The sequence below is a fragment of the Canis lupus genome, chromosome 6 (assembly GCF_048164855.1).
Source record: "Canis lupus baileyi chromosome 6, mCanLup2.hap1, whole genome shotgun sequence".
In the NCBI taxonomy this organism is placed as follows: Eukaryota; Metazoa; Chordata; class Mammalia; order Carnivora; family Canidae; genus Canis; species Canis lupus.
In genome coordinates, this window is record NC_132843.1 from 23,551,953 (window position 1) to 23,568,556 (window position 16,604).

General features: G+C 42.4%; 1 protein-coding gene across 4 annotated transcripts in view; it reads right to left on the bottom strand.

Annotated features, from left to right (window-relative positions):
• The window catches only part of B4GALT6 (beta-1,4-galactosyltransferase 6), a 68,127-nt gene that overhangs the window by 13,279 nt on the left and 38,244 nt on the right, over positions 1-16,604 (bottom strand). For 2 of the 4 annotated variants that reach the window (XM_072829136.1, XM_072829135.1), the window contains 2 exons: positions 7,203-7,327; positions 1,334-1,450 (listed from right to left, as the gene is read on the bottom strand). In XM_072829136.1, the coding sequence (XP_072685237.1) occupies positions 1,334-1,450; positions 7,203-7,327 (242 nt within the window). Of the gene's footprint in view, positions 1-1,333; positions 1,451-7,202; positions 7,352-16,604 lie in introns of all 4 variants that reach the window. The other 2 variants (XM_072829133.1, XM_072829137.1) reach the window with 2 other exon arrangements.

Sequence of the window (16,604 nt, forward strand, 5' to 3'; positions counted from 1 at the left end):
GTAGAGGGAGGACTGTAAAAACCCAGATGCAGACATCTCACCTCGCAACATGCTAAGGGGGCTGACGTTTCAGAAAAGGAAACTAGCAGTTGGTAAAACTGACCTAGAGGTTTTTAACTATGGCTACCATACAAGCTAAAAACTTTTATTTGTTATCAGGTTAAAGAGAATCAATTTTCATAGTATAGGTTGTCAGATTAACAAGCACATGTGCATTATACGCATCATTGCACAGGAACAAATCACCTTAGCAGGGTGATTGCATACAGAGAAGCATAGGTTATAATAAATACCAAGGATTTCCTGGGGGGGAAAAAGAGAGGCAAAAAGCAAAGAGCAGATCTAGAATGAGCCACGAAAGAGGTGGGATAACATATTATATATAATAATCTTAGGAACAAAATTTGAATGTGTTCCACAAACAAAACAAAACAAACCCAGAAACACCTAATAACAGAAGCTAGGTCACTTTCTGTCTACTGATAAGTAAGGAAATACATTTTTAGTCATGTTTAGTGTAAGTAAAGAGTGGGAGTATCATGATAGAATGAGGTTATCAATGACAAAACCAAACTTATCCACATGACAATATATTTGAAACACAAACAAAATGCACCATTTTAGAAATGCTACCTAGAAATCACTGATGAAATCCAGCCAGTGCCCTAGGTGTTTGGGAGGTGGGTGGGAGAGAAAGATGACGAAAGATGATACCTTAAGTATAAAACCAGGTAATGATAGAAGTGGAAAAAGCTGAAAGTATGGTAAATATCCTCCAAGAATTCAAGTAAGACTGAAAGAAATTGTATATATGGAATGCTGAGATATGAAAAACATTTATGGAGAAAAAGTTAGCTGATAATATGAAGAATAATTTGAAAAAATATTTCACTTTAGTAGGTAAGAGATGATGATTAAAAATGACAAGAGCACATTAACTTACAAAGTGCATTAACAAAATGTGGTGTATATAACATGCCCAATCCCAAATGAGAATTTACCCAAACATAAAACCAGATTTGCCTTAAGCTAAACATATTTAATCCTACCATATCTAAGAGTTTAAGTTTCAGTATACTTAGGTACCATTTTGAAAAATATTCTCACCTAGGGAGTGCCTGTGTGGTTCAGCTGGTTAAGCATCAACTCTTGATTTCAACTCAGATCATGATTTCAGGATCGTGAGATTGAACCTCACTTCGGGTTCTGTGCTGAGCATGGAGCCCACTGGAGCTTCTCTCTCAGCCCCTCTCCCCCTCACACATGCTCTCTCTTAAAAAAAAATTGTTTTTTAAATTTTAAATATTAAAAAAAAAAGAAAAAATATTCTTACCTGTTCAATGACATAAAAGGCAAATTCCAACCTCTGCTTCTGGAGCATTGGAATCAGATGCAAGAAAAAAATCGGAAGATGTTCATGGCGATTACGGAAAGGAATGAGAACTGCCACCTTTAAAAACAAAATGGTCACATATGTAAATTAACATAACAGCAAGCCCTGGAGGTAAAGATAAAAACCTATCCTTAAAAATTTCTGAAGGTTTTAAAGTCATACTTTTATGGATTTTCTCACCAACAGTGAGAAAAAACAGATATGGCCCTTGCCTTTGTGTCACTTACGGTCTTTTGAACCTGGGGCGGGGGGGCATAAGTGGGCTCTGAGAGCCACTCATTTACTTAGATCTTTATCCTAACACCATGAGAAATCTTGTAAATCTAGTAAAGATTTATTAAGAGTGACAAAATCACATTTGGAGATAGCAAAGACCACTATGGAGAGGAGACTAGAGAAAGCCCAAAATAGATTCAGGGAGCTGAACAGGACATTAACATAATTAGCTAAGACAAGAGGTGATGGTTGCCAGAACTGTGGAGAAGGTGGAGAAGAGGTACATGAATTTTTGAAACATTTAAGAAGTAAATTAACAGGACTAGATTATGGATTGGATATAAGGAGTGAGGGGAAGGGGTGTGTCAAGAGAAACTTCTAGGTTTTAAAGTAGACCATAAATAATAAATTCATGGCTTTTAAACTGAATTTAAGAGATTCCACTTGAGTATATACTATCCTACACATGGCTTATCTGGTCTATAGAGTTATGTTTGAGAAAAATAAGGGATAAAACATAGGAGTTTCATAATTATATTGACATTTTTCCTTTAATCGAAATGCACAAATAAATTTTTGGTACATGTTATATGTATTTCAGTGGTAAGATAATACTGAGTTTAAAATGCAATTGAGAATAAAATTACATTAAAATATTAAGCTTAACAAAAAAAGGTAATGTAAGTAGCAGAAAACAGAGAAATGTGTCCTTTTTAAATAGCCAAAGAAATGTGTTTCTTATATAATCTAAAGAACAAAAGAAGAAACACATAAATGGAAATTATAGTTTCTCAGCAAATCAATGTTTCTTTTAATAGGAAAAAAGTATTGGAACTCTGAAAACCAAGACTAAAAAACAGCATGTATATAAAATGTGTTCATATAAAATAAGAATAAATGAATATTATCAATCATCACATATTCAAATTCTCTATTTCCTGGATCTAAACTTTGTCATATAAGCTAAGTTGCCCTACAATTTAGATTTTGCCCTTGAAAAAGATGAAATGTTTCCTAAATATTACTTTTTTTTAGCAATTTCTGAGCTAGGTTGGGTTTATTATAATTGTAAATTTTCTAATACCAGTTGAAATTGTTTTTTAAGGTTATAAATCCTCAAACCATTGGATTTTCAAAGGACATAACAGTCAAAATATATCTAATTACATTATCTCTGCATCACTCTATATTCTGATTTTAAAATAGAGTCTAAACTGGTTATAACAGAATATTTTGCAGGAACATTGAATCTATGATTTACTGAAATTTCACCTACATCAAATTTTTCCTAGTGAATGAATAAATGCGAATAACTGAAAGGGCATAGGTTTAGGACCTAATCCTATTTGTAAAATCAGGATGTGACATTAGATACAGTCAACAGAAAATAGTAACTCTTACTTGTGTATTTTATGTTACCAGGATCATAAAGGAGAGAAATTTTAAATTATTAAAATGGTCCTTTATTTTTAAAAGCCCATAAAGAATAATTTAGCATAACTGAGTCTACACTAGAAACACCACCACTAATTTTCCCCTAATACTGATGAGATAGCAAAAAGACACAAGGGCTGCTATGATGCTGATATTCTCATGTTTATACTGTTTTCTATTCAGTACACGGTAGGAAAAGAAAAAGGCTCTGGTTTCTCTGCCAGTCCCACTGGGGATCCCATTCCCTTTTGGTTCACCTCTTGAACCTGAGCACCACGAGGCTGCTGGAGCAGAGCTACCACACATCTATGAGGCCCTTCTGTCCCCTCCAGCCTCCTGTACCATGGCACTGCTGGCAAGGGACAGCCTCCACCGATGGGGGACCTGTCCACTGCTGGCGCAGTCACAGAATTCCCAAATCAATACAACTCCAAAGTGGTTAGGGAACCTCAGACTCACTCTTAGGTGGGCAAACTGCTATGAAAAGTAAAAGGAGAGCAAGGAGTCAGATGGCTTTAACAGATCCCTACCACTGGCCTTATCTGAAGTGAACAGCATGATAACTTCTGCAGAAAGAAGTAAGCGTCAAGCTTGCCCTTCCTCATTTTGGCCACAAGTTAGCTGCCTAAGACATAATGTAAAAGAGTTATAAAGCAGATGAGGAGAATTATAAATATTTAAGGAAAGAAGCTATTAAACGGCTGCTGAGTCCATATTAATTAAATACAATTAGGCTGAGTGATGAACATATAAGAATAAACAAAGACAAAGTCATAGCCCCTAACACAGTCATCTGTTCAATGAAGCATTTCAAATATCAAGAGTTGGTGTCTTTTTTCTTAATCTTATATGGAAATAGAATATTAGAAAAAAAATTACCAGTGTCTTGACAAATTCAAAATAAGCTGAACTGTTGTCTTAATAGCAAATAAATGTCCTTATTTTTAATGAGACGGTTATCAAATATTTTGAATATGCCTAAAGCAAAGTTTTTATTAAAATAAAGCTAAACGGTATCTTTAAAATTCATTTGGCAGGTCGCTTCTTGTGGCTGTGGAATGACATTCTCAATAGTTTACAATTTATTGTCTGGAAAACGAAGATCTCAGCGTTCTGTAACAATATATTTCAAAGTTTAATAACCTTTGTTTCAGGCCATTTCTTATGTGTGCCTTAATTTGCCGCTTGAGCCACTCTCCTGTTGATGCATCTCCAGTGGAGACACACAACATCTGGTCATGATCTTCTGCAAAATGACACTTCAACTTCATGAATCTCTCCTCATTGCCTCTTATTCAAGCAAAATTATCCCATTCAGTCTGCACTCACTTTAAACCACTGATCTTACTGAATTTATGCACCTATTTTTCAAGCTTGCTTATTTTCTCTTATACTCACTATGAGGAGATTAGCAAGAGAAGTGTTTACCACATACATTTTCCCCAGGTTTTTGTCCTACTTTCACACTTCAAGCACACCAGCAGTGATGGTGTCCCTGAGTGACCCGGCTTCACATCTGCCCCAAGGGCACAAGAGTCTCTGCCATTGACAAAGGGCAAGTCTCTGACATTGACAAAGCTGCTGTGCTCTCAATCTTCTGCCCTGCTTTCAGGTCCATCTTCCTCATCCCCCCCATTCCCAGTGTCTCTAGGAGCTTCTCAAACAGGAGGCACTTGATTTAAAAAGCAGGTTCTTTGTCCCTTCCCACCAACAGAATCAGAATGAGCATTATGTTTGAGAATTGTCATTTTTACCAAACACCCTGGGTAGTTCTGAACAGGTGGTGAAGACTCGTCTCTGAGTCACCTGGGACGAGAAATGGAACCCATGCCTCTGAGCAGATGTGCACAAAGGCAGCTGCCTGGTTCTTTAAGCCTTTAGGTTTTAGGCAAAAGCAGTTTAGCAGTTGTGACATCTGAATGGAAAGGCAATGTCACAGGTGACCACTTTACTTCGGAAGTCTAAAAAAGCATCACCATCTTCCTCTCCCAACCCTCCTGGAAATCAGCTTGCTTCCATAAGACCTCCTACATGGGCTGAATTTCCACTTGGACCTCCAGTGTTCAAAAATACCTGAGAACTGCTGAAACCACTAGATTTAGAAGATCTCAGTTCTAAGTTCTAATTAATTGGCCATCAATGAACTTAGTTGGTATTTTTTTAAAAAAAGAAAAAGAACCTCAAATATTAAGAATCAAGCTGGCAGCACAGGTTTAACATAAATCTAGTAATCTCTTCTCTCCCTCTCACTCAGCTTTGTTCCAAGACTGGAATGGGACATGATTAGATTGTTAACAGGCTGGGGACAGGGAGAGGAGGGGGAGAGTCCTTGATTAGTTAAATATGGCAAGTACACATCATCTCTGAATGATGTCCACACTTCCTCTCACTCTTTAGCTGCAGAGCTCAGAACCAGAAACTGTATTCTGAGAAGGGTTTGTGTAAAGTTGAAATAAGAGCAGCATTACCATACGGTTCCTAAATAAAATAAGCTTATTTTTAGATCCTTGAATTAGATTGCTCCTAGGAACTCCACTTTCAATATTCTCACCCAGTCATTCACAGGGAGTTTACAGTCTACTAAAATCTCTAAACAGGAATTACTTGTCTGTGTGGTATAGTTTCTCCCAGAAAATGAGAAGGAGAAAAACAAACCAGTGTCTGATATAGGACCAATTAAGAAAGAACAAGAATACTTAATTTTCCCAATCCCAAATTATTCTACCATAGTACACCATGCAGACTCGAGCAGGATGCTGCACCCCACATAAATACGGCTGAGGACCAACCTCCACGCTACTCCATAGCTATTGTGCTTAATTATGCTTTTTTTCTCTCATTAGCATTCAATATATACACTCATCACCCAAGGAAGAAAAATAATTTATTTGCCCCGGACACTTTTTAAAAGTAGAATTGTATAAATTAGGCCCTATTTTATATATAAATGTGAGAAAAATCAGTCATGAAATATGAAGATACATTTATTAACTGAATCTGACTAGACATCTGTTAAATAAATGATTTGCCAAAATTTGTAGTGGAATCCACTGTAAAGCAGCTTTACAACTTGTTTGAGGCAAAAGAACACAAACGTTTATTTAATCATTTGTAAGAAGGCATTTATTTATCTCGTAATCTCAACTCAACGGAACTGGGTTTAGTGCTTACCTCAGACAAGATAACATGCTCTGCGTTAGAGATGTAGATATAAATAACATACTCCTCAAACACAAAGAGTTCATGGCCAGAAAAGTCAGAGGGCTTTTATCTAAATTCTCCTCCTCAGCAGTGATTTTGTGTACAAAAAGACAAATATTTTAGCAAAATACGAATATCGAAAAGAGGAATTGAAAACGTTTCCCAAATTAAGGCTATATCACCATCCTTGAGGATAGGACGTTTGATTTCATCATATGTAATTTTCACTTGAATTATGTAAATGTTACTTCCTACCCAAACATCACCACCTTACAGGAATATGCCCTCACTAGCCAATTTGATAGTACTGTGAGCAACTCTGATTTAAATCATAGTTTTCAATTTATTTTAAGCAGCAGAGGCAGACACATTCCCTTATAGGTTTTCAAACAAAACGTTAAGTAGAACTCTGACACGTCAAAAAGATAAAATGCTTGTGCTCCGTCTTCTGAAATAGAGGTGAAGAACCCAAAGTTTTCCTTTGTGTGTCCCACAGGGAGCTCTGAGCCGCCTCTTTAGGATTCTGAGACTCTGAGGGACCCCAGTGTGACACCCACCTGGAAATCACAGTTCCAGAAGCTGGAGGGGCTATGCCTGCCAGTGACAGTACTCATTAGGGACAGCAGCGGGGTGCACAGAAGTCACAGCCTCACTTCCAATGGAACAGGAAAAACAAAATCTGCTTTGCAAGCCAATCTCAAAGGAGGTATTTATTACCAGGATCTCCAAAGAACAACACATGAGCCATATGTTGTAAACAAAAAGGTGTGCTTATAGTCTTCACAAGTAACACTGAGAAATCGTACTGGAACTGTGAATACCTACACATGAGATACAACAATTCTGAGGTCTCAAATTACCAAGAGACAGATATATTCTGCTATATATTCTGAATCAAGCACACTTTTTCTCAAATGCACAATAACAATGTCATCACTTATGAGAAAATCTACCTCACCTTCCATCTGGGCTTACAGTCCTTAGGCCTCCAGTGACCTCCTGGCTCAATATCTAAGTCCTTGGAGAAGAGTTGATGAATTTCATCAAAACTGATTTCACTTACGTTGACGTGGAGGATTCCCCCTGGAAGGTCAAACACGTGAAGAACTGTTTTAATATGAAGCAAGATAGACAACAGTCAGTGGGGTGATAGCATAATTTAGTTGCCAGGACAGTACACAGTGTGTTACTGTTATCACCATGTAATTGTTAGTATCACCCCCTTTCGGTTTTAGTTTGGATGATAAATTCTATGATTGCTTCACTATCGTTGGCAAATCAGCCAAACAGAAACCAAATTGTTTAATTTTTTTGCTCTGCGTAATACAGTGACCATTTTACTATCCTTGGGAAATATTTGCATGTCATTACAAATTGGCTTATCATAATTTTACAACTCATTCAAGTATTTTTAAACTACTTTTAATTTCAAAGTCATTGACACGGGCAGCATGAGCACATAGTACCTAAGAGTTAATTAAGCAGTCAGGTTGGCAGGGAGCCGCCAGGTCCTACCTTCTGTGTACTAGGGACACTTTAACTCCTCTGTGCCTCAGCCTTTCTCTGTAAAAGCAGATGGTAATACCTGCCTCCCAGTGTGGCTGCATCCACCAGATAAAATGGTGCGTGTGAAGGATCAAACACAGCGTCAGCCACAGGGGTACACACTCAATATACATTAGCTGTTATTACTGTCCTCTACTTTACTCACATTTCTTGAGAGAATTTGCAAACACAACTCAATACATTTATATTTTTAGCACCCACTCAGTATCCCCTTGTATGCAAACCTGGAAAACTATAGGCTTTTAAGATATTCCTGGCCTACTAGGCACTCGCTCTCTGAATTAACAAGTATATTCCTGGAGGTGTTTTTACTAGTAGCTTTTCTGCTGTATACCACTGAAATAGGAATGACTCTTGGATGGAAAGCCATTCCCATTAATTCAATCAAAAACAGAACTAAGAACTTACCGAACTAAGTTCTGTCTCATTCTTCATCTCATTAAATACGTACCAACAAATGAAGTGTCCCTCTTCAAGTCGTCTGAGCCTCAGTGGCCCTGATGCCACATACAAAATCCTCAGCTCCTCCTGGAGAGAACCCTTTCCCTTCCTCCTGTTGTTCTATATTCTAAGGCTTCACAGCTGCCTCTCTCCCCATCCCTCCCTTCTCCCTAAGGAGGCAGGAATACCAGCAGCTTCCGCTAAGCATGAGGCATGCCAGAGAGAAGTATTTTAAAATACAAATGCCTACATTTCAAAGGGTAAGCTGGGGGGAAAATGTGCAATCTTCTCACATCTGCCAGTTCTCCTGACGATGTTTGTGGTCTTTTATAACCAAACACCCAGCCTTTCCTGTGACAAGATTCACCTAAAGGAAAGAGTGATCTATGGACTCACAGAGAAAGGGCAGGTCACCATGTAAGACTGGTCAGTGTAAGTACAGACTCCACTGACAAAAACAGTATCTACCACCGTAATCAATTAAAATTCACACCAATAAATCTGATGCATTTATGGTATGCATGATTGCTACCGTGACAGCCATTGGGCTAAATTATAGGCAGTTCACAGAAGTCACCGAAGCTGGGATTCTTTATGTGCTGTTACACCGATTTCCTTGCCTATTTTCCAGGTTGACAGGACCTGATCCAGCTGCAATCACCGTTATTGTCAGCGGTTCTCTCCAGTCTCATTTAGTCTGTTATCTCAAACACACATGCACTGGCAAATGAGGAGGCAAGCCTTCCAGCTCTCTTCTCAACAGGCAGGCCACCATCTACTCTCTCTAATGCTCCAGGCCCCCAGAGTTCATCTCCCTTCCAACTGCTGCACCAGGCACATTCCTCAGACTCCCTTAGCAGCTTTCCTATGTGCATATTGCTCCTTCCTCTGAAATCCTCCTCTCTTACAGTCTGGAGGCCAAAGACGACCCAGGGGCAAGACATTGTCATGCCAGGGGGACCAGCAACGTTACTCTTTGGCGGTGTGGGGGTGGAGGGTAGGAGACAGGCTTCCAAGACAGGACTGCCACCACTGGAAACAGTGAGAGTGTGATCAGAGCGAGAAGAGGAAGAAGAAACAATAATTTAGTGGGGTGGGGTGGAGTCTGAGGAGACAAACAACTCTGTTTTTCTGAGCAGCTGCCTACGCATTTCAAAGTATGATCACCGAACTCACACAAGAGCCTCAACATTTAGATCAGGATGTGACTTCAGGATTCCTGCCTTAAGTTCCTGCTTTGTTTTTCCCCACAGCACCTTTTTAAATTATCACTTAGAGTTAGGTCCACAAAAAAGTTAAGTGACCCCTGCCCCAACCACTCTATAAGTGATAGGTGCTGGCTACCCTGCTCTATCCCCTGCTCACTCAACCTGGAACAGAGGACTGCCCTCCCGCCAGCTCACTGTACCTCCTTGCTTCTGGGGTCTGTAAGTAAATCTTGTGACTCCACTTCCTTTGTGTGGTGTACCTTCAGTCAAAAGGACCCCTCGGGTTTGACTTCAAAATGGGAGCTCGAAAGCTGAGGGAGCTACCTGCCAACCCCACGTGGAGGGCTTGTGCTCCCGTATTCAGCAGGTCATAATCTGGGTATTCTTAATTGGATATACCTGCTCTGTTTCTCAACACAATGGGCAAGGAGGATAGCATTGTGGGTGCAGGTTGTATCGCCCTATAATGCCCTGGAGCTACAAACAGCTACTAACTTCCTCTCCCAAACCACTCAGTCTCCCTGGGAAGGAACCAGTGCTTGCTGGCAGTCTGTGGAATTGCCCTGCACCACTGTGGACTGTGGCAGACAGGTATTGCCACAAATCCCCACCCTAAACTGTCGCTGCTGTTGAAGTCAGACTCCCCTGCAAAGACAACACTGGCAGGCCCCAGCCTGAGGTAGGTGTATTTCCCATGAGTCTCTAAGCAAGTCCCTGCTATGTATCAGGTCTGGAGAGAATTGGCAATGCTCATATATGACAGTCCCAGCACTATGCCATCATGAGCTAAATGGAACACTAGGCCTCTGCCTCCTTTTCCCGGGCAGGGACAGGGGAGGCGGGCTATCAGGTCCTAGGAGCCAAGGAGAGTTCCCATACATTAGTGCCCCAAGGGGAGGCTGGCACTGGGCCTCTGGTGTCAGCACCTGGGACTAGGGTGTTGGGCTTGGAAAGCCAGCCCTGACACATGAACTCTACCAGGGGCACCGTGGTGCTCTGGGTGGGCAAAGACTGCCTAGGCAAGCACCTCTTATGCTGCCACATTCCTTGCTGGGTCGCAAATGACCCAACCCCATGGGATGTCAGGAGTCCCACCCCTGGCATGGTACAGCAAAACCAATTCTTACTAAAAGTAGGGCCCCTGAACACATGGCAGCAGGTCCTCCCAAATTCCCAGGTCGGAAAACTAACAGACACTTGTAGGAACCCTGCTCAAAAGGCGTAGGCTGTCTTGAGCAGTGTGGCCTATCAACATGCCTAATCACTGGTGCCACATTCTTGAGACTTGGGATACATCAGCTAATGTTGCACTGGTAGAGGCGAATCCTGACCACTTGGGAGGGTTGGCTGGGATAAACTAGAACAGGAGATGGCAGCATGGGAGTCAGGGAAGAGGCAACCTCCATCCCAGGTGTTCCCTGTTACTATCTGTCCAACCAAGACATCCAGCCACCAGTGTGAAAAGAAACAGACAAGTAACTATACAGGATAGAATTGCCAAGGTTTTCTAGAAAAATCTGCCCATGGGAAGGTGAAGAAGGGTGCTAATTGGCTCAGGTCTTTGGGACTGGTTCCCAGCTGTTGGTTATAGCAATTAAGATGCCTGCCCTGGCTGGAGAGGCCAAAGACCCCAAAATTCACAATTTGTACAAAAAAACAACACAAGGTTTCGAGGGTCTATTTTATTAGAGACACCCTAGAGGAGACTCCAGACTTGTCACCACAGCGACAGCACTCCCAAATGAATTGAGCTACCAAGGCAGGAGATGAAAACAAAAAAGGGAATAGATACTCAGGAAGAGACCTCCCCCACAAGCTCTGGAGTCTGCAGGGATAAGGAGAAAGCAGCTCTGCTTCTCCTAACCTGGGTTTCTATGGCTTGGCACCAGGCCATTCTATCCATCACAGCTATTACAGCTCAGGTTCACTGTGAGTGGACAAGACTAGATGAAGCATACCTCCTCTTATGTAAAATTGGGAAGGATCAATGGGTATATCATGCTTCCACAGCACCGCCCCCCCCCCCCCCCCCGCCCCCAGGACCACTTCCAACCCAGAAGGTGCCCTTCAGGCCAGAATCTAAGGAGTTCTTTCTTTAAAGACTGATTTTATTTTTGAGACAAAAAGAATGAGAATGAATGGGGGGAGGGGCTGAGGGAGAGAGAGAAAGGAAGCAGGCTCCCCACTGCAGGGAGCCACCTTGCTGGATCCCACAACCCTAAGATCATGATTTGAGCTCAAACCAAGAGTTGGAGGTTTCACCGCCTGAGCTCCCCCCACCAGGTGCCCCTAAGGAGTTCTTCTTGAAGCTCCCCCCTCAATTATAAGACCATACTGTTACAACTCACAACAAGGTGTATACAGCATAAAAGGCACTAGACCACATCAGTGATGTAGCTAGACCTGAAAAAGATAATTTCCCTGAAGGCCATATCTTGTCTGCCCCAAAAAAGCAAATGGCCCCTCTGCTCCTTCAGCTAGTAGGGCTTCCAGGCCCCTTATCAGTCTCCCTAGAGGGGCGGCTCCTGGACTCAGCTTCCTCCCTCATACAATGACTAACAGGCTCTTCTGTGTGGGCAGCTCTGGAGATCAGGGGTCTCTAATCCAAGACAGCTCCAATACAAGTCTGAAGCCTTTGCTCAGGCTTCGTAGGGTCTCCAAAAGACTGCCAGCCCACCACGAGGGCAAATGCTATCACCACTTAGAATCCTCCAGCCCTGGCAGCAGGATCTGGGGTCCCATATACTCTGACCTCCGAAAGTGGAAACTGCCAAGGACGCTGCCCTATAAACCCAGCAGTTCCCTGGAACTTGTCTCTCCTCTGGGGGCCAATCACCCATATAGTTCTCTAATTATCCACTGGGACACACATAATAGACGGTTCCTCCCATTCAAGCCTTCCAACAGTCTTAATATTTGTATACAATAGGCAGAAATCAGAGCTCATTTCGGGGGGGTCGCTATAATTGTCAGGCATGTTACCAGGCTCAGTGAAGGCTGTTTCCAAGTTAGTGGCCTACCAAGCTGATTTACTGACCCCATTCCCATTCGACCAGCAGAAGGGCCCCATGCATCCCTATGGCTTGCTGGGCCTCTCTGATGCTCACTGCTTTCATGCAGGACATTTTGCAGTACACTATGTGATACTTGGCAGGAGCCCCTCCCCCCTCCCCCGGGCCCTTTATACTCTTCCATATCTGCCCAGGCACCACCACCACATGGATGAGTATGATCTACACCTTGTCCCAAGGAGAACCACCCCTATGGTCTTGGCCCTCAAGGCCCAACCATCCAGGGGGACCCTCCAACTTATTTTGGCTTCCCTGATTAAGCAGTTCGTGTCCACTGTGGGTCCAGTGCCCTTGGGCCATCACACCCATGTGGCTCTCCATATGTCCACTTCATCACTCAACCTCCAAAGCAACTGCCTCCGTGCCAGGCCCCAAGAGTCCCGTCTACGCCTACCAGTGAACTTCAATCTCCCTGGAGCTACCCTTACAAAACACTGAACAGACCCCATCCATCACTCTGCCCCATCACGTCAAAAGCAGGCAGAATTTAGCCCCTTTACATCGGGCCGAGGTCTGCTGCTAACCCTCACTGGGACTGGGATAGGTGCTGGCACACAAGGACAACTTATTAAGACAAACACCAACCTGTCAGCCACCCTGCTGAACACACTGGGCTATCACACCAAAGACTAGCCCCGATACAACAACATGATTCTTTAGCACAGACAGTTCTAGATAACCATTCAATTTTAGCTTACCTACTGGCCAGGGAAGGAGCTGTAGGTGCTGGCAAGGGCCCCACCTGCTACATGTATATTAATAGTTCTGGAATGCTTCAGACAAATTTATAAAATATGGCCCTACAGGTACAAATATTCCATAATCTCATCCAAGTGTTTGATCAAATATCTACTTTAGCCTTTTCTGGGGCTTTGGTTTATTTTCTTGGCTGGACCCCAACAAATGGGGGTGGTGGTTAAGGACAGCATTTTAAATTGCTGTTTGTCTATTGGTATTGCTGACTGGCATTTTTGCTTTGTTCAAGTGTTTCATGCTCTAGGTGACCAAAACCCTGCCAGTGGCTTGTAATATCTCTGCTGTCTTGGCAGTGCCTATGATTTTCCCTAAAGATTAATGTCTAGGCATTATGGGGTCAATTGTGATGAGAAAAACAACTATTGTTCTTCTGAAAAAACAACTTTGTTTTTCTGAGTTGCTGCCTAGGCATTTCGAAGTATGATAACCCTGCTCACACCCAGAGTCTGGATACTTAGATAAGGACTTCAGTTTAGGATTTCCGTCATAAATTCCTGCTTTGCTTTTGCCAGGCACATTTTAAAATTACCACTTAGAATGAAGTCCACAAAAAGTTAAATGACCTCTGCCCCAACCACCCTGTAAGTGATAGGTGCTGGCTACCTTGCTCTACCTCCTGCTCACTCAACCTGGAACAGGACTGCCTTCCCCCAGCTCACTGCGCCCCCTTGCTTCTGGGATCTGTACATAAGTAAATCTTGTGACTCTACTTCCTTTGGGTGGGTATACTGAAACTGCACCCTCAGTCAAAAGGACCCCATGGGTTTCATTTCCCCAAAGTGGGAGGTCGGATGCCAACCCCATGTGGGTGGCTTGTGCCCCCTCATTCAGCAGGTCATAATCTGCATATTCTTAATACACTAGCTCCCTCTCCTCAACACATGGTATTAGGGAAAAGACCTCATGCACAGAAAGTGAAGGGAAGGGGCATATTACAGAGAACAGGCAAGAAGAGGCACTGAGCAGCTGAACTGCTGGTGATGTGGTTCCCAAACAAACCTCAGGAGAAAAAAATCTCTCAAGGAGAGCCTGTGGTCAGGGAGGACTTTAGGTTCTCCCACCACCGCACTCACTAAAGCTACTTTCACCCCCTTTACATACTGGATGTGCCCTCAAGTTTCACTCAAAGAAGTGTTCTGGGGCTTTAAAACCAGGAGAGGATACATCTTTCTTACTTGTAACGAATTAGGCAATCAGGCAGGCTAGCCCCCTTTATTTCATTTGTTGAGATTTCAAGGGCAACAGAAGGACCCATTGAACTCCACAGAGAATCCCCAAGCTTCACTCCGTGCCTGTGCTATTCCAATGAGAAAGTGTGCTCTTTCCCCAGTTAGAAATTAAAAGGTCGAAAAATAAATCTATTTGCTGAAATCAATTTATCTAGCAGTGCTATCAGCACACAAATATAAATAACGTAATTATCAAATCTTGATTTTCATTGTTTGGAAGACAGAAGTGGGATTAGAAAGGGAAGAACAGAACTGGGTCCCTGAAAAGAGGAGGGGCTGCCAGTTAGCTAGAGGGCCAAGTGGAGGAATGAGAGTGAACTGTAAGCTATCCATTAGTCTGGCAACAAAGCCTGCATGCCAACCTATTTCTTCTACATCTGAGAAAAACTTGCTTGCATCATTGATTATGTACAACATTTACTATAATTTCTTAATGCTGAATTAGCAAGACATGTGATAATACCACACAGTTTGGAAACCTCAATGGGTCTGGGGTCTGTGAGGTACATGCAGGCCCAGACTACAGGCTCATGGAAGTGTGCATTGTAACATATCTCATGACATGACTTAGGATATTACTTTTTTTCTTTTTTTTTAAGATTTTATTTATTTATTCATGAGAGACACAGAGAGAGGGAGAGACACAGGCAGAGAGAGAAGCAGGCTCCATGCAGGGAGCCCAATGTGGGACTCGATCCCGGGACTCCAGGACTATGCCCTGGGCCGATGGCAGGCACTAAACCACTGAGCCATCCAGGGATTCCCCCTTCTATTAAAATATAATTCTTGGGGATCCCTGGGTGGTTCAGCGGTTTAGCGCCTGCCTTTGGCCCAGGACGTGATCCTGGAGTCCCGGGATCGAGTCCCGTGTCAGGCTCCTGGCATGGAGCCTGCTTCTCCCTCTGCCCATGTCTCTGCCCACCCCCCTCTCTCTCTACGTCTATCATGAATAAATAAACAAAATCTTTTTTTCAAATAAAATCTTTAAAAAAATAAAAATGTATAATTCTTAAAAGAATAGTCAGTACGTATGAATTACCTACGTTTACATTTTTTTCTTACATTTCAAGTAAGATATTATCTCTAGCCAGAGAGTTGTTTTCCCTATAAATCAACAGCTTTCCATGACTACTGCACTTGGTTTAGGGCCTATGATCTATTTCTTGGTACCTAAAGCCTAATTCTAGATATCCTGGCTTTTTATCACCACTTTACCCTTAGGGGTTCAAATGTGCACAGCCTAACGATCTGATGACAGTGTTGAGAAAGACCTGAATTTCCTGAAGAAATATCCTATTGGGTGAATTTCACTCCAAAGTCAAAAAATGATTTTTACAATAAGAGAGCACATACTCTCCCTTACCCTCTGGGCTGCTACCTGAGCACAGCTCAAGGCTTATTGGTTATATCAGTCATCTTGTCCCCTGTTACCCACTGCCCGCCTTGGAACCAACCCTAGAAACTGCCTATTCCCAATGGGGAATTACTTAGGCTTCTCAACTTCTGGAATTTTGTGTCTGTTTACACAATTTCTAATTCAACTACTCCTGAAGTGACCAAATCTAAGATTTTTTTTTTTTTTAAGATTTTACTTATTTATTTAGAGAGAGCATGCAAACAGGGAGAGGGTGGGGTATGGGGGTGGGGGAGACAGATTCTCAAGCAGACTCTTTACTGAGCATAGAGCCTGATGCAGGGCTCAACCTCATGACCCTGAGATCATGACTTGAGCCAAAGCCAAGAGTTGGATGCTTAACAGACTGAACCATCCATGTGCCCAGAATGCCTGGACATTGGGCAAATGAATGAACAAATGAATGAATGGGTAGGAAGGGTGAAGCCAGCCATGTTCAAATTCTGTCTCACCTCTCTTTCTTCTGCTTTTCCTTCCAACCTGTATCCCCACCCCTTGGCTCCATCAGGTGCTAAACTATACCTATAAGACATTTGTGCCAAAGGTGTCCCACATGTAGATGACCCAAAACAATAGCCCCTGGAAAGCCCAAATTCTCATCCCCTAATCCTGCGCATGACATCTTACTTATGGTTTTGTCTCGCTTTACTCTGAATGACTAACTGGAGCATCCAG